Source organism: Leptosomus discolor, chromosome 22, assembly GCF_034619465.1.
Source record: "Leptosomus discolor isolate bLepDis1 chromosome 22, bLepDis1.hap2, whole genome shotgun sequence".
NCBI classification, from domain to species: Eukaryota; Metazoa; Chordata; class Aves; order Leptosomiformes; family Leptosomidae; genus Leptosomus; species Leptosomus discolor.
Genome location: NC_141412.1, coordinates 2,528,150 through 2,548,092, shown reverse-complemented (window position 1 = coordinate 2,548,092; position 19,943 = coordinate 2,528,150). Strand labels below are relative to the sequence as shown.

At 60.0% G+C, this 19,943-nt stretch overlaps 2 protein-coding genes across 3 annotated transcripts; both read right to left on the bottom strand.

Annotated features, from left to right (window-relative positions):
• Positions 1-5,475: 5,475 nt before the first annotated feature.
• NHERF4 (NHERF family PDZ scaffold protein 4) lies at positions 5,476-9,532 on the bottom strand. 2 transcript variants are annotated; one of them, XM_086476829.1, is made up of 10 exons: positions 9,490-9,532; positions 8,165-8,192; positions 7,752-7,816; positions 7,354-7,565; positions 7,011-7,197; positions 6,787-6,923; positions 6,507-6,711; positions 6,122-6,318; positions 5,773-5,943; positions 5,476-5,520 (listed from the first exon to the last, which is right to left on the bottom strand). In XM_086476829.1, exons 1-10 carry the CDS (start codon positions 9,530-9,532, stop codon positions 5,476-5,478), a joined length of 1,290 nt encoding a protein of 429 aa, XP_086332955.1. The 2 variants fall into 2 exon arrangements, with proteins under 2 accessions (XP_086332955.1, XP_086332954.1); XM_086476828.1 differs by lacking the exon at positions 9,490-9,532 and adding an exon at positions 8,829-8,859.
• A 103-nt stretch (positions 9,533-9,635) lies between these two features.
• On the bottom strand, positions 9,636-15,062 carry NLRX1 (NLR family member X1). Its single transcript, XM_009959664.1, has 8 exons — positions 14,942-15,062; positions 14,665-14,725; positions 14,143-14,240; positions 13,316-13,932; positions 11,415-12,829; positions 10,471-10,557; positions 10,109-10,360; positions 9,636-9,954 (listed from the first exon to the last, which is right to left on the bottom strand). Exons 1-8 carry the CDS (start codon positions 15,060-15,062, stop codon positions 9,636-9,638), a joined length of 2,970 nt encoding a protein of 989 aa, XP_009957966.1.
• Positions 15,063-19,943: the final 4,881 nt, after the last annotated feature.

Below are 19,943 nucleotides of genomic sequence, written 5' to 3'. Positions count from 1 at the left end.
CCCCAGCTCCAGCACTGCTTTCTTCCACGAGCATCTGCTCGGGACCAGGGCTGTCTGTTGGCTGATGGCTTGTGATGAGTTCCTGCACAGCACATGGCTTGCTGAGGTGTCGGATGAGCAGGACAGTGGGAAGCAGCACAGAGCACTAGATATAGCAAGGGAGCCCTGCACAGATTGGTTATAAAACTGTCTTGATTTTACTGCCTTTGGTGAAGCTTGGTAAATATTTCTGGGATAGGCAGCTCTTTGTCTGGCTTTAATTACCTGGGCAAATTTTCCTAAGGATTATATTGACCTCAAATATGTCAACATTTATTGAGGCCATGTTCCTGAGGCTTTTCCCATTAGGTGCTAATGGATTCTGGCTAATAGTCAAGCCGGATTGACCACTGGAGGGTGCCCTGGCCAGCTCCAGGATACCACAAGTACCTGGGGAGAGGGCTGGGGAGGGTTACACCAGCTTTGTGGAGCCAAATACAAAAATCACCATGGCCCCAATCCAAAGAGATCAGGGAACATGCTTGAGCAATTGCATTCCTAACGATCTGCTTCTCTGGGCATGATTCACTCCAAGTCGTGGCTATATTTACGTGTGAGAAAGGTTGCTTTCACTTGGGACTTCCGTTGCTGTAGAAAAGGGGAGTCCAGCACCCCTCTGCAGGGCTCCCATTTGCTTCTGTCGGTGCTGGGGCTGTGCTCAGCACAGCGGTCACTTGCCACTGCTGTGCCAGAAAGCCACATCATGCTGGTTGTTTTGAAATAGCTTCCCTCGCGCCTGGCGGCTGGCAGCCCAGAGTGCATCCAGGTGCCTGGGTGCCTCTGGCCACCCGTGTGTGTTTCGTGTGGGTGCGGTCCCAGTGTCTGAGTCCCTTGCTGGTTTGTACCACCCAAGGCTGGGCCTAAGTGCTCCCCTTCCCTTCTGTGTGCCCCACACTGCCTGCCAGCCGGCTGCCAGGCCTGTGCGCGCCCTGGTGCCCCTCTGATCGCTCAGCTCTCTGTGGCTGGGCAGCGGTTTCAGATGCGTGTGCGTGGGTGTGCGCAAGGTGCACGCCCACTTCTGTGCCTGCACGTCTGCACAGGGGACTGGCCCCTACCGTCGTCCCTGGCCCAGGCCCAGCTCCTCTGGCTCTCCACACCCAGCCTGCCACCCTGCCAGCTCCTCAGGCGGGACCTGTCCCTGACGGGCGTCCCTAGGTTGCCCTGGCAGCCGGGGGCCCTGCAGCCTCCACACACACCAGGTTCCTGCTCCTGCTGCCTGCCTGGCTCCTGCTGCCCTGACCACGCAAAAAGGTCCGTGTCCTGCTGAAGAACTGCAGTGCACCCAGGAACCACCGGCTCGCTCCCAGGTTGCTTGCGTCCTGAGCAGAAACAGCAGTTTGAAGTTCTCTCCCTTCCTTCTTCTCCTACTTTATAAACAAGATCCAAACCCAGCCACAGTCCCCAGGGCAAAACTCACAGCACTGAGCAGGAGGGTGTGCCGGAGGGGAGAGCCAGGGCAGGAAGGGAGGAAGATGCTGGGCTCGTTTCGGGCTGTGACCTGGAGGAGTTGCCCTCTCCACCGTGTCCCCATTTCCCCATAGCCCAGCTGAGGCTGCTCTGGGGCTGCCACTCTGGGACACGAGTGGGATGAGATACATCCTACCTCATCAGAGCTGTGTCCCATAATCCTGCAGCCAAACGTGACCAGTTTGGTGCTGGGGAGAGGGGCCAGCTTCGGACCACCTCAGTGCTCCGCTGGGTGCAGGGCACATTCTATCCACGCCTCTGTCATGGGAACGAGATGCTCAGCTGCTGCAAGGCGGAGGGGAGTTTTGGGCCAGATAACAACCTGCCTTTGTTGCACATAGTTGCTACAACAGCAGGGATTAGCTTGAAGGCAGCTGCTGCATCTCAAGGGACTGAGGTCTGTGCTAACAGCTGGGATGGGCTGGCAGGACAGCCATCCTGGTGGAGGCACCGTGGCAGCTCCACATCTCTGGGCCCTTTTCCTCCAGGTGCTGGGGGGGCCCGCTGCCTCCCCTTTCTCCCCCAAAAGTCCAGTGCATGATCACCTGTTGCTGAGCGGGAGCACTGATATCACTTTGCAGCAGGATACCTCTGAAGAGCAAAGGAAAAGGGAGAAAAGGAGTGAAGCAGCAGCAGAAGAGAGACATAGCAGGTGAGTCTGGGGTCTTGCCTCCCTCCAGACAGCTGGAATATGCTCCTCCTGTTCCTCCCCTGCTGCTTCCCAGCCCCAGCAAGGGCAGGCATCGTGGGGGCTACTGGAAGCGGGAGCTGGGAGCACTGGGGTGAAGGATTGCACTGGGACCCCATGGGGAAGCCTGGCTGAGGCTCTCCCATCTCCCCCAGTCCTGTTCACTCTGTGCCAGGGCAGCAGCAGAGATACGCCTGATGAGATACAGGAGGCAGGAGAGTCCAGGGCCCTGCCCAAAGCACCCTGCACCCCATTGCAACCTCCAGCCCAGCAGGATCCAGGGGGGAGGTTAAAGAGAGCATCTCTGCCAGGCTGAAGTCACTCCTACATGCCTCTGAAAGTGCAAGAATATGCCAGGCTGGAAAAGCATCTGTGGTGGGGTTTTGGAAGGGGTCCCTAAGCCTCAATGCACTGTGGCTACTGCCTCATCTTCACTGCAAATTCCTAGCCCTCAGTCCCAAATGAGCGCACATCTCTCCAGGGCAGCCATTTCAAGTAAAACCAGCTACACCTTGACTCTGTGTCCAACAGGTGTCTGCACAAATACTGCCCTGGCGCCTGGCTTGAGCTGGAGGTGTGTCCTAGACAAGTTTTCCTGGGGCAGACACCCCAAGGCTGGCTTCCTCTGGGCCATTTGATAGCCCTTTGTGTCCCTGGGCCAAGCCCCTTTAAAGAGCTGCTTTTAACTCTGTCCCTTTATTCTTCCCTCTGGCTGCAGAAAGCCAAGCTGAAGAGAAGTACAGAAAAGCAGCACTGAAGGCTGACGTGCCAAAAAAGCAGCCGGGTAAGGTCAGGAGGAGCCAGGGGCTGGGGCAAGCAAGGGATGCCTGCTGCCCTGCATGTACTTCCTAGGGACTAGTCCTTCCTGGCAGCAAGTCATGCCAGAGGATGGCACACAGCTTCCCTTGTGTGTGGGCTCCAGCCCCAAGGGCTGCCTGTGCTGTTCCAAGAGTCCCTGGTGTGCAGCTCAGCAGCTGCTTACAGAGGCCAGCAACGCCGCAGAGATGGCAGAGAAAGAGAGGAGCAATGATGAAAGCAGATGGGAGGTGGAAGGGATGCTGCGGTGGGGCACCCCTCTGGAAATTCTTCCCTAGCACAGCTCCCTGAAGGGACATGACCTGGCAGGCAAAAGCCAACAATGAAGGGCTCAAGCAGGGGCTGTGGGACCTGGAGAAGGCTCTGGAACAGGCACAGGAAGACAAGCGAGACATTCATGAAGGTGAGGGCAGAGGTGGGAGGGGGCAGTGGGACAGATGCGGGGACCCCACACCTCGGTGCTGCTGGGGGAAGCCAGCCAAACTTACCCCATCTCTTCCTTTGGCCTTGACTGCTCAGCCCCAAACCACCCTGCTGTTGGCTAGCCCTGCTCCCTCCCATGCTATCAGCATGCAAAGGCTCTGGACCCCAGGTGCCTGTACTCAGCGCAGGCAGAGGAGACCCCAGAGGCAGAGACTTTCCTGCCTGCGAAAGTCATTGCCTTGCCATTTCCGTTAGTGCTCAAGAAGGGGCTGATTTTAGCAGAGGTAAAACCTCAGCCAGAGGTTTGCGGTCTTTGCCACATGCAAAACTCCGAGCTTATTGTCACTCTCCCACGCTCAACAGAGAGGTAAAACTTTCCCTCCAGGGCTTCCTCCTGGCCCCTGCCCGGCATTGTCACAGCCCTGCCAGGCACAGAGAGGGTGCACACATGGCTGCTTCTGATGTGTCACCCTGCAAGGGGAGCCCTCAGGTCAGGACTTGATGGAGCCCCTGCTGGGATCCCAGCACAGGGACTGCCTGCTTGTCCCTCCTACAGGCACCACGTTTGTCCCCTTCTCACTTCCCTGTCTCCCAGAAATGACCCAGCAATATCAGGAGCTGCAGAAGCAGACAGCAGCCCAGAGACAGCACTTGGAGGTGAAGGTGAAGAGCCTGCAGGAGCAGCTTGGTATGGCCCCCTTGGCATGCCTGCCCCTTGCTGGTGGGTGGGGATGGAGTTTGCTGCAAGGCAGCAAAGTGCATTTGGGGGGAGTGAGGAGAGATAGGAGTCATTCACCCTGTGCTATATCTGCATGGCAGGTGGAAGCAAAGCCTGACCCTGTTCCCAGTGCATCCCTGACCTTGGGAGATGCTGACTGCAAAGGGGATGCCCTCTGCCACCCCAAGGATAAGGGGGATTGGGCAGGGGCTGTGCCACACACTGCCTGCACCCTCCTGTACACCAGTCACGCAGTTCAAGACTCCTGTGCCAAAGTACTCAGTGTCCCCTGCCTCTGTCCCCACAACCCACAGCCACCAGGCTCCAGGAGAGTGAGCAGACCCAGGAGGCTGCCACCCAAGCACTAGCAGAGAGGGGCAAGACCATTGCCCAGCTGCAGGGCCAGCCAGCACTGGGAAGAGGTAGGAACGACCATCACTGTGGAGCACAAGGAGCGCCTACAGGAGTTTGGCCTCCTGGAGACAGAGCACAGTGGGGCTCATGGGGATAGGCTCTCAGCCCTTCACCTACCTGTCAGCACACTTGGAGGTCTTCCCACATCTACTGCCCAACACCTCAGCTGCCCTGGGCTAGGTAAGAGAAGATGGGTCCTGTCTGGCCCTAGGATGTGCTGCTGAGTCACAGTGCTCTCTATAACATTACGCACACAAACAGCAGTGCGGATTTGTCCTTTAATCACACCCCAAATGGGTGACGCAGGAATAGTGCTGTGATGGGTGGCAGACACTCACTGCCCACAGGTTCACGGGAGGATAAGGAGGAGCACAAGAAAGATGTCCATGCAGGGGCAGACCTAAGCCGACAGGCTGAGAGGTGGGGAGTTCCTCCAGCACTCTGTCGGCCTCCACTTCTTCCCTTTCTCCTTCACACAGCAGCCCGAAGGCCAGCCCTGGGCTGAGCTAAGCCTCAGGCTCCCCAGTCCCCTGGGTCATGGCACGGAGGGCAGTGCTTCAGCTCACCCGGGAGCTCCCAGAGCCTGGAGCTGGGCAAGGGCTTCAGTGCAATGTCTCTAGATATCCCCGGAGGCAGCTGGGCAGGCAAAGACACAGGTCTGTCTTCAGGTTACCAGAAGCCACCGCCATGGTTAATAAAAGCTTGGAGCCATCCTCAGTCAGTGGAGATGAGTCTCTGGGAGGTGTGACGCTGTGAGCCTCATCGCAGTCATGGAGACACAGCAGCTGCGCGTGCAACGGCCATGCTGAGCAGTGCTTTACTCCTCTCCGGGGAGCCGAGCCGGGGGCAGCTTGGGTCGAGGTGCTGGGGGGGGGGGGAGCCTGGCCAGAGGCAGGGTGCTCTTGGGCCGCTAGAATGCCTGGTGCAGCCTCCTCTGCTCCTCCCGGTGCCGGGTCTGCGGGGACAAGCGGAGGCATTGTGGGCAGCACACATCCACCCGCCCCACCACACACCACCGTTGCCCCATGGGCAGGTTGTAGGGGTCTTTCTGCCTGGCCCCTGTGGCCAGTGGACCACACAGCCCCCTCCTGCCAGCATCACAGGTGCCAGGGAGATATTAGGACGGGCAGGGCAAGAGGGTGCCAGGACTCAGAGCAGTGCCAGGCTGCAAGCAGCACTGCTCCAGGGGCCTGGCAAGAGGGGTTACCTGTGTGAACCCTATACTGTTGGCAGCAGCCATCAGCCAGGAGCCAGGTCCCTTTGGTTCCACCTCAACATGACAGAGTCCAGGGGAGCCACTGGGAGAGGGCAGGGAGGGCGTGTGGGAGCCTGAGGCAGGGTCGCTGTCCTCAAAGAACAACAGAGGGGACAGCCCAATCTGGAAGAGCAGAACAGGGATAGCCATACAGGTCCTGGTGCACCACGGCAAGCCAGGTCCCCCTGGGAGGACCTCACTGTGCAGGCCTGAGGGCAAGACACCCATCCCATCATCCAGCCTCGCAGCACCCCAGGGTTCCCCAGCCAGGGCAGGACCATGCTGGGACCCCAAAACCTACCGACTGGTAGAACTCATCACCAGCTGGGTCAATGACCAGCAGCGTCACCTGGTCATCATGGGCACGGATCCTGAGCACCGTCTGCTGGTGGTCCAGCCCCTCAATGCTCTCACCATTCACAGCCAGGAGACGGTCCCCTTCCTTCATCCCTGCCTGCTCGGCTGGCAGCCCCACATCCACATCCCACAGGAACTGGCCTGCCACAGCGGGACAGAGGGAGGGTGGGGAGATGCTCACAGAGGCATTCAGCCAGAGGGGAACTGGCACCGCTGACCCCTGCGTGCAGGTGAGGACAGGGTCGCGCTGTGGGCACAGAGCTTGCAGCTATTCCTGATGCTCAGATGTGCCTTGCTAAGGTACAGACTGCCCCCCTCAGCGCCCTCACCTGTGGCCCCTGAGCTGCAGTCATCCTCCTTGAGCAGAAACCCATAGCCAGCTGGGCCCTTCACCATGTGCAGCTCCCGGACCTTGAAGGGGAGCCAGGAGGTGTCTGCCAAGGCAGCCGTGATCCGCAGACCCCGCAGGCGGTAAAACTCCTCCACAGCACTGGATGCCACCAGCAGCGTCACCTTGCTGCCGCTCTGCTTAAGCTGAGTGGGAAATGCAGGGTGCTTAGCAACATAGCCAGTCCTGGTCCCCTACCCACCCACGCCGGGAGCACACACCTTTCTGGCAAGTTGGGCTTGTGAGTAGCTCCTCACGCTGGCCCCGTTCAGCTCCAGGAGCCAGGAGCCTGGTGGCACCCCTGCTCTCTCCGCTGGCCCATCCTGCTGCACTGACAGCTGAAAGGTGCCCTTCGTGCCTGCAGGAAGGAAAAGAGGCAGTCTGCGGAGAGCAGGGCGCTGCGTCAAGGAGGCTTGCAGCACTGGCATCCTGCTGCCTGCTTTACCTTCTGGACCCGACACACTGAAGCCAAAACCATTTTTGTCCCGCGTGATGTGGCAGAGGCGTGGGCGGATGTCAGCTGGCAGCATCTCAGACAGGTCCCTGCCCAGGACTTTGGCTGCTTCGTAGGAGTCGCCATCCAGCACTGCCAGGAGGACCTGGTTCCCGCTGGCCTTGATCTTCTGCACCACCTGAAAGGACTCAGCCTGTGACCCCTGGGCAGGGTGCCCCTCCAGCCACAGCCTGTGGGATCAGGGCCCTGAGGAGCAGCGCAGTCCCATACCCTCTGTGCCCCTGGCCAGGGAGGACCTGGGCATTCCCACAGCCCTGGGGTGCTCCCAGCTTACCCTATGGTGGTCCATGTGGTCCACGAAGTGGCCATTGACCTGGAGGAGCCGGTCCCCGTCCTGCAGCCCCCTGCGCTGGGCCAGCCCCCCCAGCTCGACCTGACGGATGACGTGGCCCTGGCAGCCCAGCTCCTCGTGGAGACAGAAGCCGAAGGTCTCTGTGCTGCCCTTGCTCAGGAGGTAGAAGCGGGGCTCCCCCACACCCTCGCCATCTGTATGGAGGCACAGCCCATGAACCGGGCCCTGAAGAGATCCTAACACGAGTTCTCTACCCCATCCTGGGCTGGGATGTCCCCATCCCTGCTCTTACATGTTCATCTCTCCACGGCTCCCCGGTGTGAGAGAGCCCAGAACCCCGTGCTGACACAGGGATGCCCTGGGGAGATAAGGGTATTTACCCGTGTCCTCAGCCAGTGACAAGGCAGGGTTGTCGATCCCATCTTTGGGGTTAAATTCAAATTTTCTGAAATGATAAAGGGCAGGACAGGCCACGTTAGTGCAGCAGCACAGCCTTCCCCCTGCCACCCCCAGCCCTGCTGTGGGGTGCTCCATTCCGCCCAGAAAAAGCCAGCTGGGGCCGCGGCTCTAGTGTCTCCTCTTCCTTGGGGAAAGCTGGGGGGGGGTTCTCCCTCTTGGACTGTCCCCCACATCTCTCCTGAGTTAACAACTCAGGGAAGACCTTCCTGGGACAGGCAGCTAGGATTGGCAGCCATGACCCACACCACCTCAGCTGAGGGTATGCCCCAGCACAGCCCAGTTGTGGGACCACAAGCCCCAGGAAGACCCTGGGCAGGAGGAGCTCAGCACTTACATGATGGACTTCTTGTCACCCTCGAGCCCTGCAGAGGGAGAGGAGAGGTCAGTGCAGGAGGCAGTGGGCTAGGAGCAGACCCCACACTCTCAAGTACTCTTGTCCATTCGCAGGCTGAGCATGCTACACCAGGTGAGGTGGGTTTGCCAAGTCCACGTAGCTCTCCTAGCCCCTCTGCCCTCCGGCTACAGCCTGTGCCCAGGCATACCCTGGCCCTTGGCCCCACCATCAGTGTCCTTTTGCATGTCAAAGCAGCAGGACACCTGCCGCTTGGGTCCAATGGGCACCCACTGCCCAGCCCAGCAGGGTCCTGCAGCACCAGGGGCAAAGTAGGACCAGGCAGTGATATGCAGATGGAGAAGGGTCACCAGGGCCCCAGAGAGCTGGCTGGAGCCAGGAGATGGAGACAGGTGCCTTCCCCTGCGTAGCTCCCCATAAAACCCCTCCCCACCTCTTTCAGTACAAGGACGCCCAAACCCAAGGAGAGGGGATTCCTGCCAAGCGCCCCTACAATGTCCATCTACATTTTCCTGGATGCCTCTAGCTCCTTTCCATGGCCCGCCTGGGCCCTGGCATTGCCTTGCTCCATGCAGCAACAGAGCCTGGAGATGTGCACGTGGGGAAGGGTCTCCGCAGGATGAAGCCCCACTGTCCCAGCACATACCTTTTGTTTGCTTCATGGCTGCAGGGAACGCGAAAGGGAGCAAGGTACAGGGTGAAGTGGCAGGGAAGCCAGTGTCCCCGCCTCTTCCAAGACGCCCCAGGTTTAATGGTTAAACAGTCCCGATGTCTCCCCTGCCCTCCCAGCTCTGGGCACTGCCAGCCCTCGCCCAGCAGAGCTGAGAGCATGGACCAACACCTTGGGACACCCAGCTTGGGAACAGATCCTGGTGTCTCAGCTTCCAGCTGCCCCCCAGGGGCAACTGGAAGATCAACCGGTTCAGCACGGGCTGGAGCAGAATCGGGCTGCCCGATCCTAGCCCCTTAAGATAGTGAAGGGCCAGAGCCCTCCACTCCAGCTGCTGGAGGGATGGCTGCACCAGCACCTCCGCTTTCCTCCCCCAGGAAGGGCTCGGAGACGAGACCGAGTCTTAGCGCTAGCGTGCTTCAGTGGAAACAAAGCGGTGCACTTTTAATGCTACCAAAGGGTTCACAAGCAAGCCTGAGTCCTGCCCTTGCTGTGGCTTGTGGCCGGGCCAGCAGTAGCCAGATGCAGGGGCTGGGTCTCTACAAGAAGAACAAGTCCCATTTGCTCCTGGCCTGGTCTCTGTACAGTTCTCTGTCGCTTCAGCCTTGCCTGCAGATGAGGGCTGAGCCCCACATACCCAGCACCTTTGACAGCCTTGGTAGCATCCGACCACTAGGCATCTCCACACGGATAAGGTCACAGGGGACGTGCTGTGGGGGCACACTCCAGCGTTTCCTCCCCAGCAGCACTGCTCCCTCCCTGGCCAGGTGGATGGACAGCTGGTTAGAGGGTCCCGTGCTGCAGCTTCCCCAGCATCTTCTTGACTTCACTCTCGACTCGTAGGAACTTGGCTTTCCTCCAGGGGTTGGCAGTCTGTCTCCGGCTGCTCTCCAGGTCCTGCAGGATAAGGGCAAGGTGCTGCCGAACCCGCTCGCGGTCCCAGAAAGGCAGGTTCTTCTGCACCACGTTCAGGATGTGGGACCAGTAGTCGGAGACATCGGTGCCTGCTGTAAGGAAGACCAGCGCTCTGACGCCGTCCCGGTCCATGCGCAGGCTGTGAAGTGCCCGCTTGCCTTCCTCGCTGATGTCGTTGAAGTACAGACTGTGGGTTGAGAGAAAAGGAGCAAGAGACACTGTGAGGGCTGGGGAACAGCACATAGAGGCAGAGAGGGGCTCCCTGCTCACTGCCACAGGGAGTGACACTGGGTCAGAGGCACTGCCTACAAGAGGCACGAGACGGGGCAGAGTGAACTCACTGCACTTTGTCCAGCATCGCGTGCTTCTTGGCCACCTCCACCACGTGCAGGGCAGCTGTGTCCGTCAGGGAGTTGTAGCCCAGGTTGAGCTCCTGGAGGTGCTGGTTCTTGGCCAGGTGCTGAGCAATGACCTCTGCGCCCTGGTCCCCCAGCGCGGTGTGCAGCAGGGACAAGTGGGTCAGTGAGCGGTTGCCTGCCAGCGCCTCAGCCAGGTATTGTGCTCCCTGCTCACCCACGGGGTTATTTGCCAGCCTGTGGGCACAGGAGCTCAGAGCAATGCCAAGGCTGGGCAGGGGGCCCAGGGCCAGGGCACATGGTGGGCAGCAGAGACAGTTTCATGCAAGGACAGAGGCAGTACTCACCGTAGGTTGCTCACCACACACTTGTCATGCAGGAGCAGGTCACGGATTTCCTTGCAGGCATCAGAGCCCAGACTGTTGAGCTGCAGACTGATGCAGAGCGAGACATGGGGGTGACAGGGCTGAAACAGCTGTTACCTGTGGGGCTGGCAACCCTGCTCTCTTCATTTTCCCTAGCCCTCCCCACCACTATCCTACCTGAACTCCCCAAGCAAGGCCCCGTAAGGCTTCCTCTCCAAAAGGGAGCACACCAAAACCACACCAGACCTGGGGTAGCATCAGCCAGCAGAGACAGTACCAGCAGAAGCAAGGGAGGGCAAGAGGGTGCAGGGTCCACAGAGGGCGGGTGAAGGTCTGAGGAGGGATCAGGACCCCACCAAGCCCTCCTGGGCATCGGGAGGAAGGAAACGCTGCACAGCCCCGCTGCACAGACGAGTCCATCTCTGCTGAGCACGGCTCGCCACCCCCTGGGCGACAGGAAGACTGCAGTTCCACCAATGGACTGGAACAGAACCCATCCCTTTGCGCAGCCCAGGCTCCCACCGTCGGGCTGCGCATCTCCTGCCTGGAGTTAGTAGCAGCAGAGCTGGCTACATGAGATGCTGGGTGGTTCTGGGGGGCCAAGTAATGGGAGGGACCTGGGTCTACCAGGGGAGCTGGCAGCCCAGCCTGTGGTACCAGATGCAGAGAGCTGCCCCGAGTCCTACAGAGGGTGCGTTGGGACTGCAAATCCCAGCATGCAGTGCCCTGGCAAGGCTGCTGAAGGAGTGTTGCATGTTGGAAGCTGTAGTCAGTCCCCTAGGTCTGCACTGAGGATAAGCAAGGGCATGAATGGTCTTCCCTACCTTTGCCACGCTCGGGCTCCTCGTGTATCCCTAGGGTGGGCAGAGGTGAAGGAAAGGCCAATTTTTGAGCACTGCCCAAGGACAGTAGAAGGTGGTACTCACTGGAGAGCTTTGCAGCGCAGCAGGACAGGAAAGAGGATCCTCAAGCTGCTCGTGTCAAGGTTGCAGGAGGTCAGGTTCAGCTCCTCCACCTCGTGGCATGTGGTGCCCACGACAGATGCCAGGACAGAGCACTTGAGAGGGGTCATCTTGACGGATGAGAGGTTGACAGTCCGGAGGGAGTGGATGGCCTCAGCTGTGAAGCGCTCATTCTGGAACTCATGCAGGAAGAAGAGGTAGTCCATCAGCTCGGAGGGCGGCAGCCCCTTGCGGCTGTTCCTGATGACTGTCTTCTTCATGGCCTTGGCGATCTCAAAGGCTGCCAGGTTCTTGATGGAGCAGCCCAGCTGCTCAAGGATGGCACGGTTACGGCGGGACAGTATCCCACCCATGAAGATGGGGAAGAGCTCAAAGACCTCATCATCAGGGGCGTCATCAGGGTGGCGCATGGGGCCCTCCACACCCAGGATGCTGGAATTGATCTGGTCCAAGACATCATCATTGTAGTAGTCCTCCTCCTTGAATAGCTCCTCTGCCATGGTGTGGGCAATAGCATCCCGGTCCTTACCACTCAGTCGGGAGAAGTAGCGAGGGAAGATTTTGAGCAGGTTGAAGAGCACTGGCAGGAAGCGCAAGGGCAGCACCTTGGAGATGATATTCAGAACGACAGCGACATCTTCACTCACCTTCCCAATGAACTCTGACAGCTCCTTCCCCACTCTCTGTGCCAGGGTCTTCTTCTCACCCAGCACCACGTACAGGGCTGCCAGGTACTCCTGCATAGCAGGGATGGTGAAGACAAAGGTGTGTTCTTTGCCTGGCTGCACACATGGAGTGAGAAAGAAGCGGAAGACGTCGCTGCGGAAGACCTCTAGGAGGTTGAGTTCACTTTCAGTCTTCATCTCCACCTCAAAGCACTGCTGCAGGTCATCCTCTGAGAAGCAGGTCTTGCGGGACATCACCCCTTCATAGGCCAGCTTGCCCACCGTCTTGGCCACATACTTCATCATGGAGATGTTGGTGGGGTCAGTGCTGTCCAGCACCTCCCCGCTGAAGTTGAGCCTCAGGAAACTGGTGTAGATGCCAGTCAGGGTCTGGCTGGGAGGCACCGTCCTGGTGAAGTAGAGGAAGTGCAGCGTGGTGCACACCAGCCAGCAGTAAGAGGGCAAGAAGCAGGCAGCGGCTATTTGGTTGTGGCGCTCCAAGTTCCTCGACAGCATCTCCACCAAGTTTTCCTGCTCACCTGAGCTGCTACCCACACTGTACTCTCCACTGCAGCCAGGCTGGCTGAGACGCATCTGGAAGTACAGCTTCTGCAGGTTGGTGTCGGAGAAGCCACAGATCTCAGCATAGCGGCCCACATACTTGCCAGGGATCCGGCGCACCGCTGATGGTCGCGTGGTGACGATGATGCTGGCCTGGAAGCAGAGGGCTGGGTGAGTTTGGAGGTGCTCCCTCTGTGGCTTTGATCTAAACTCAGCAGGGTCCCAAGTGCACAACCCACATATAGGTGCACAACCCACATACAGGTGCACAAGGATCACACCACCCACAGGCTGGGGTTCAAGAAGCTGCTGCCCAATGGGCGTTGGTTCAAATTTGGCCCAGGTAGAGGGGACAGAAGAGCTTTCCCTATCCCCTGATAGACATATATTGGGTCTGGAAGACCACAGCCCAGCAGACTGCCTTCTTTGCCTTACCAGGCCTCACCAAAGATCCCACAGAGACAAACCAGTAACAGTGACATAAGGCCACCTTGGTGAGTCCCTCCAGGAATGGAGGCTGCCTGTTAACTCACAGCCAAGCTGGGCTACAAGCAGTTAGCACAACAGCCATGCCTGCAATGCCCCAGGGCTCACCCCCAGCCTTTCTATACCATGAAGGAGCTGAAGGGAGACACTGACCTCTGGCAGGAGGTATTTTCGCAGCAGGTTGACCACAATGGCAGAGGGAGGCACAGGCTCATTGGGGTCACAGCACAGCTCTGTGCCAGCCAGACGGAAGTCCAAGTTGAGGCGCTCCAGGCCATTGAGGATGAAGAGCACCTTAAGGCTGGAAGCGCCCAGAATCGGCATCACATCCCGGAGGTGCTGGTACTTCTTGGTTATGAGGCGCCTTAGGGAGATGGGAGCATGACTATGGGACAGGTCCTCGCAGGAGAAGGGGATGACCAGCTCAAAGCGGGGTAGGCGGCCATGGCACCAGTCCACTACCATCTTCTTGATGAGGGTGCTCTTCCCCGTGCCCACCGTGCCATACAGCACCACATTCTTCACCTGCCGCCCACAGGCATCCACATCGAAGAGGTTCTGGAGGGTGATAACCTGGCTGCAGGGCTGCTGGAGCTGGTTATGGATGGTTAGGTCAGGCGAGGGCTTCAGGATCTCCTCCAGGGAGCTCTCACGGATCACTGGGTCCACGTGAACTGCGTCCAGCGAGAAGGAAGGGCCGAACTGCCTCTCTTCGTTGGGCTGGTGGCTGAACCATGCAGACAGGCTTTTCTGGTGTTTCTTGATGGCATCTGGGAAGAGGAAGGTGCTTGACAAGACAAGGGCTTCTCACTGGCAGAGGACTGGGGAAGTTGCTTGCCCCAAGCCACTGCAGTGAGGTGGCTGCAGAGAGGAGGACAGAACCCAGTTCTTGCTAACCCTCACACTGCCCGAGACAGCAGCTGCCCCAAACCCACTGTGTATGACCCTCCATCCTCATCAGTGCAAGGCTGCAAGCTTACCAGATGATGCCACGTTCCTCAGATGGGACAGGCCGTGGCGAGAGGAGCTGGGCTGGACAGAGTGCTCCTGGGACCCTCCCTGGTAGCGAACACAGCCCCTGTAAGAGGATGGATAGTGTCACAAGGAGCACAGGGGCCAGCAACTCCAAGCCCTGCCTGAGGCAGGGTGGGCAGATCACAAGCGAGTGCCGTGGGAAGTGCTGAGTAGAGGCAGCTCACCCCTTCTTTCCCTGGCACCAAGGGAGAGAAGCAGGGCCAGGGCAAGGATACAGCTGGGAACTGAAGGCAGGTCAGCAAGCCATGTGCTGTGCATCCCCAGCAAACCCATGGCAAGGCAGAGAAGTTGGGCTGAATTTAGAGCAGGCAGGGAGTTGGGTCTGGGTTGTTTTCTAGGTGGAGGCAAAGCTATGTCTCTGCCCGCAGAGCCCTGACTGTCCCAAGGCAGCCAGCTCAGCCACCCAGGTCCTGTGGCAAACAGCCACAGGGCAGAACAGGCCAGGTCCCATCTGTGTGGCACTGTACCTGGGGAGGGAGATGCCGCTTGCATGAAGGATCTTCCTGAGGAAGTAGCTGCCTGCAGTGCCTGAAGGGGGAAGAATGCACACAGTCAGGGATGGCCTTCTCCAGCCCTGCAGAGATGACACCACCAAGTTCACTGCCTTCACATCTTGCTGGGGTGACGGACAGAATGCGCAGGCTCCACTGTGCAGCTTGGGAGGGATGTCCACCAGGCACAGGGCTTCCCTGGGAGCAGGACAGGTTCAGGGTCACAGTCCCACAGGAACAGAGCCTAGCTCACCTGGCACTGAAGCAGCACACATATACACATTCCGGGTCCCCCTGCTCCCTGGCAGAGATTGATGCAACCACATCCACCTGCCCCAGGGCAGGCAGCTCTGGCATTGCATGGCCCGTGACATCCTCCACCTGAAAGAGAGGGGACAGCCCATGAGGCAGGCTGGGCGCCTGGACCTGCCGCTTCCCTGCCCCAGTCCAGCTTTGCAGCCTAAGGCCGTACCTACCCCCACCCCAGCCCAGAGATACCTGGATCAGGAACAAGCCACTCCCACACCTGACCCTACAAACCCACCAGCCATGGGGAGCAGCGGTGGGCTGGCCAGCTGGGTGGCTGAAGCAGAGCTGAGCCAGCAGAAGCACCTCCTTCCCAGCACCCTTCACGGACCTACCTGGGCATGGCCTTGGCTGGGTTGCAGCCAAGAAGGCAGCAAAGCAGGACCCTGAAGCCCTGCCTGCCCCCCAAATCCACCCCCACCCACCACGGCCTCAGTTGGTACCAGCCACCTAATTCACTGGGGACACAAGGGGCAGGGGACGATCTCCTGCCTGTTAGCAGCCAAAAGTCACTAGTCTAGACTCAGCTGTAACAACTATCATAACTGCGTGCTGGGGAGAGGGCAGGCTTCCTCCTCCCAGGCTCGAAGGCTTGGTATTTCAGGGCTTTATATTAGAATAAGCCAACCCCGCCCCCCAAACTGCCACGAAATCCTGTAAAAGGAGGAGCCGTGGCTGGGAGAGAGGAGACAACAGGGAGGGGCTTCGGAAAGGCAAAAAATTAAAGGTGATCCTATATCCTCATGCACGGCGGCTTCCTCCAGCCCGGCACCGGGGCTGCCCGCGGTGGCCGGCCCTGCCGAGCGGTGCTGTCCCCCGGCGGGCAGCCCTCGCCGCGTCCTTGGGGATGCTGAGCCCTCCCGGCCGGGCCCGCCAGGCAGGGGCGGCGGCAGCGCGCAGGGATGCTGAGCGCAGCCTCCTCCCCTTTAAAGCGGCCGCGGAGGCCGCAGGGGGCTCAGCTGGTCCCTCGGGGCTGCACTCCAGACCGGCACAGGGCGATTTTTCCCAAGCAAAGCGCGCGTCTCCAGAGGCGGACGAGGGGCTCAGCGGCTGCGGGGCGCTGGGGCAGCTGTCCCGCACGGGCCCGGCTCTGCGGCTGGCAGCTTTGCTCCCAGGGACGTGGTGCAGCAGCACCCTGCCCAGCCTTACCTGCCCCGATACGGTCCAGGTCCGGCAGAACCGGCTGTGCTGCGGCTGACTCAGGCTCCCGCCCCAGCTCAGCGGGGAGATCCTTCAGGAGTGCAGGCTGCGCTTCACAGCCCCGGACGTCCCGAGAAACTGAGGCACAGGGCAGGGGTGCACAAGCCAACCCCAGCGGATAGGAAAGGACAGCGCGCAAATCTCTCTGCATTTGGCCTCCCCCAGGAGAGGACGAGCAGGGCGACAGCTTGCTCACGCCTCCCACAGCCTAGGCTTCTGGCAATCGCTCGGCCTGTTATCCAGACGGACAAACTGAGGCACGGGGGGTGGGGGCAGCAGAGCTGACCTTGAGCCCGGGTGTCCCAGCCTCGAGGCCTTTGCACCAAGCAAACCCCGCTGCGACCCATGCCCGCCTCCAGGCCCCTTCCCGGCCCCCTCAGCCGCCCAGGACACGCTGCCGAGCGGCGCGCCCCGCACCGCCCGCCTGCTGCGGTCCCCCTGCGGGGACCCCTGCTGCACGCCAGGACCACACGCCCTCGCTCTCCGGTTACCACGGCCTCCCGCCTCCCTGCTGGCGTGTCCGGAGGGACATGGTGGCCGAGGCCCTGGCCGTGCAGGGAGCTGGAGCCCAGGGCAACGGTGAGGCTGCGAGCTGAGCAAGGCGAGAGCGGCGGCCATGCCCAAAGCGGCGGGGTTACCTCCAGCAGGACTCCTTTCCAGGGAGCCTTTGCCCACGGCTCCCTGTGCTTTTGCTGCCAGGCGCTGAGCCCCTGGGGCCTGCGGAGGAGAGCCCGGTGCTGCTCAGCGGCCTCCTGCCATCCCTGTCCCGAGAAGAGGCTCCTCTCCGGAGAGAGGCGGCTGTTTTGCAGCTGTGACTTCCTGCAACACCGTCCTGCCCCGTCCCGCCCCGCGCACAGCAGCCACCGGCTCCGCCGAGCAGGCTGGGGCGAGCAGCGGTGGCCCCGCTTTGGGGACACGGCAGAGGGGCCAGCAGGCACAACGGCAAGGAAAAGCACCTGTACCCCCAAACACAGGGACACGCGTAGTATGGGGTGGGAGTGTCCCGAGGTCTTACCAGCAGCGCTGCAAGGGGGGGGGGGTTTCCTCCGGACACATCTGGTGGCTCTGTATCCCCAGCTGGTGCCCGGCTGGGCAACAGGAACCCGCAAGGACAAGTCCTGCTCTGGAGTGAAATCTCCCCCGTGCTCAGCTGCCGCTGCCTCACACAGAGTGCGGTGCAGGGAGCAGGACAGCAGCAGCCCCACAGGGAAAAGTGCCCGGAGGAAGCTGTGCTGGTAGGGCAGCCCCCGCCCTCCCGATACCTACCCCTCTCAGTGCTTGCAGATCTGCTCCAGCAACCCAGTAAGGCGGTGCTGAGACCGGAGCCAGCCACGCACCCTGCTTGGTCCCTAGGTGCTGTCCTGGGAAATGCTGGCCCACCCCAGCCAGCAGTGCTGAGCCAGGGGTGCTGGAGCTGAGGGTTCACACCCAGGTAACTCCAGAAGCCATGCTCATACCCCAAAAGCCTGCACATAGCCCACACGGATTGCCATGTCCCTGCCTTCTTTGCACACACTTCGCACCTGTCCCCAGCAACGTGTGCAGCCACCTGCCCGTGTGCTGCCCTCCCCAGCACCCACTTCCACAGGCCCATGTAGGGGTATCCATCGGTGTACCCATTCGTGTACCCAGGCACACACATCTCCCCTTGCACGCATGCCCTCTGGCCGCTCAGGGAGGGGAGGCATCCAGGCAGTACACTATAAATATAAGTTTTATTGATGTGTGAAATCCAACAAGTACATCTCAGAAAGACTGAAATAAGCCGCAATATCTCCACCTGCTCAGCAGCTCCTGGGGCCCTCCGGACACTGGTGAGCACCAGCAGCAAGATGGGACCCAGGCACCCTGTCCCTACAGGACACTTACCTGTGTGTGCGGCACAACCTAGAGAGCCAGCAGGGCCCTGCCAGCAGCCCTGTGCTCACCCCAGAGCCCAGGGGCTCACCTTCTCCCTGCCTGGTTCCTGCCAGGCTGCAGCTGCGGGCAGTGGTGCCTCACCCAGCAAGGCAGGACTCGGGCAAATGCCACCCACACACAGCTACCACAGCAGAGCTACAGCTGTGCAAGCAGGCTCCCTTGCCCTTTGAGCTGTTATCTGCATCTTATTTTGGCAAACGGTCCCAGGAAAAAAGCAGCTCACCTCTGGTCATATGGAAGTATGGGTTTCAACAGTTGCACCTCTGCACGGTCCACCCCTGCCCTGTATCAGAAATGCACCCCAGTGTACAACCTCCTCTGCACACATGGACACGTGTGCAGGTGAAGGCTGGAAAACCACACGGTCCAGTGAGGCACAGATGTGTGCAGAGATCCCAGGCAGCCGCAGGCTGCCCATGGCACCAGGAGCTCCCGTGGCAGAGGGATAGGACAAATGGTATCTACACACAGTGAGAAGGAAACACTGGTTTATTGCCTGATTTGCCCATCCCCTGCCTGTTCTAGCCCAGCCTCTCCTCCAGCAAACCCTAGCACCAGCCGAGTGATGATGCATTTGCCTTTCTTGTGCGTGTGATAAAGGTGGCCTGGACATGCGTGGAGGTGAGAGGCCATACCCCTATTTGCCTGCCTGCATTCACAGCACGCATGAGGGAGAGGCGGTACCTGATACAACTGTGCCAGTGGGCTGAAGGAGCCAGGCTAAGGGGCTGAAGCAGTTTTAGGTGGGTTGAGGTTCAACCAGTGCTCCCAGGGAGCTGGAGCCATGGCCTGAACCACATCCTCATCCATTCAAAGTGCAGTGCAAGGGAAGGCAGGGGACAGGAGGGGAGAGGAGGTGTGGGGGAAGAAGCCTGCTCTCCTCCATCACACTCCTCGTGATTATCCAGACGCGTTCCCTGGTGGGGTTCCTGGAGCCAGAACTACCCACAGTCCCGCTCCCCTGCTCTGATAAAGTGCATCCTCACTGCTGCATGCCAATCCAGCACATTGCTGCTCTCTACCCACTCAGGACAAGGCAAGACCCAACCTGGGCACCCCTGGCCCCACACAAAATGACCAGTGTTATTGCCAAGGGGTCTTGCCACAGCCTGGCTCGGTGCCTACCTTGCCTTGAAGAGACTGTCCTGGAGAGATGCCTACTAGCCAGTGGGCTGGAGCAGCTATGCCTTGCTCCACTAAGGGCCCCCTGGAGCAGGGAGGTTGCACCCCATCCCTCTGCCGTGCCAGGGCAGAGACAACCGCTCTCACCCTGCTCCTGCAGGGCAGGGGGCCAGGGCAGCAGGGAGGCAATAAATTCTGAGTGCTTGGCCCAGCCACACCAGCCTGCTGGGCTCAGTGCAAACATGCTTAGTCCTTTTGCATTTCTCTGTGCCTTCCACCACCTCTGGGATTGTCCTTGCTGACAGAGGAAGGACAATCCATGGCACTTCATCTCTGTTCACTCCTTGGGCACCATTTGCCCTTTGGCACAACCGAAGGTGTCTTTGCCTGGGGCAGGGTCTGCCAGACCCAGGCCCTCTGTGCCATGGGGTGCCCAGATCACTCGCTCATCACAGCCCCTTCGTACCAACACATGCACTTGCCAGCTCCACTGGGAGTGCCAGTGCCCTTCTCTGGGGCACCTCAGGCCTCCCGCTGCCCTGGCCCTGGGGATGAGGGGCACCTGCTCCATAATCCCCATAACACCCATTCCCCGGAACCCTCGCCCAGCTCAGGGACACAGCCATCCTCCATCTCCAGGGCTTGCCCTGGCCCTCTGCCCTGCAGTGGCCGCACACCTGGTCAGCTGGGAATCTGCAACCCCCGCA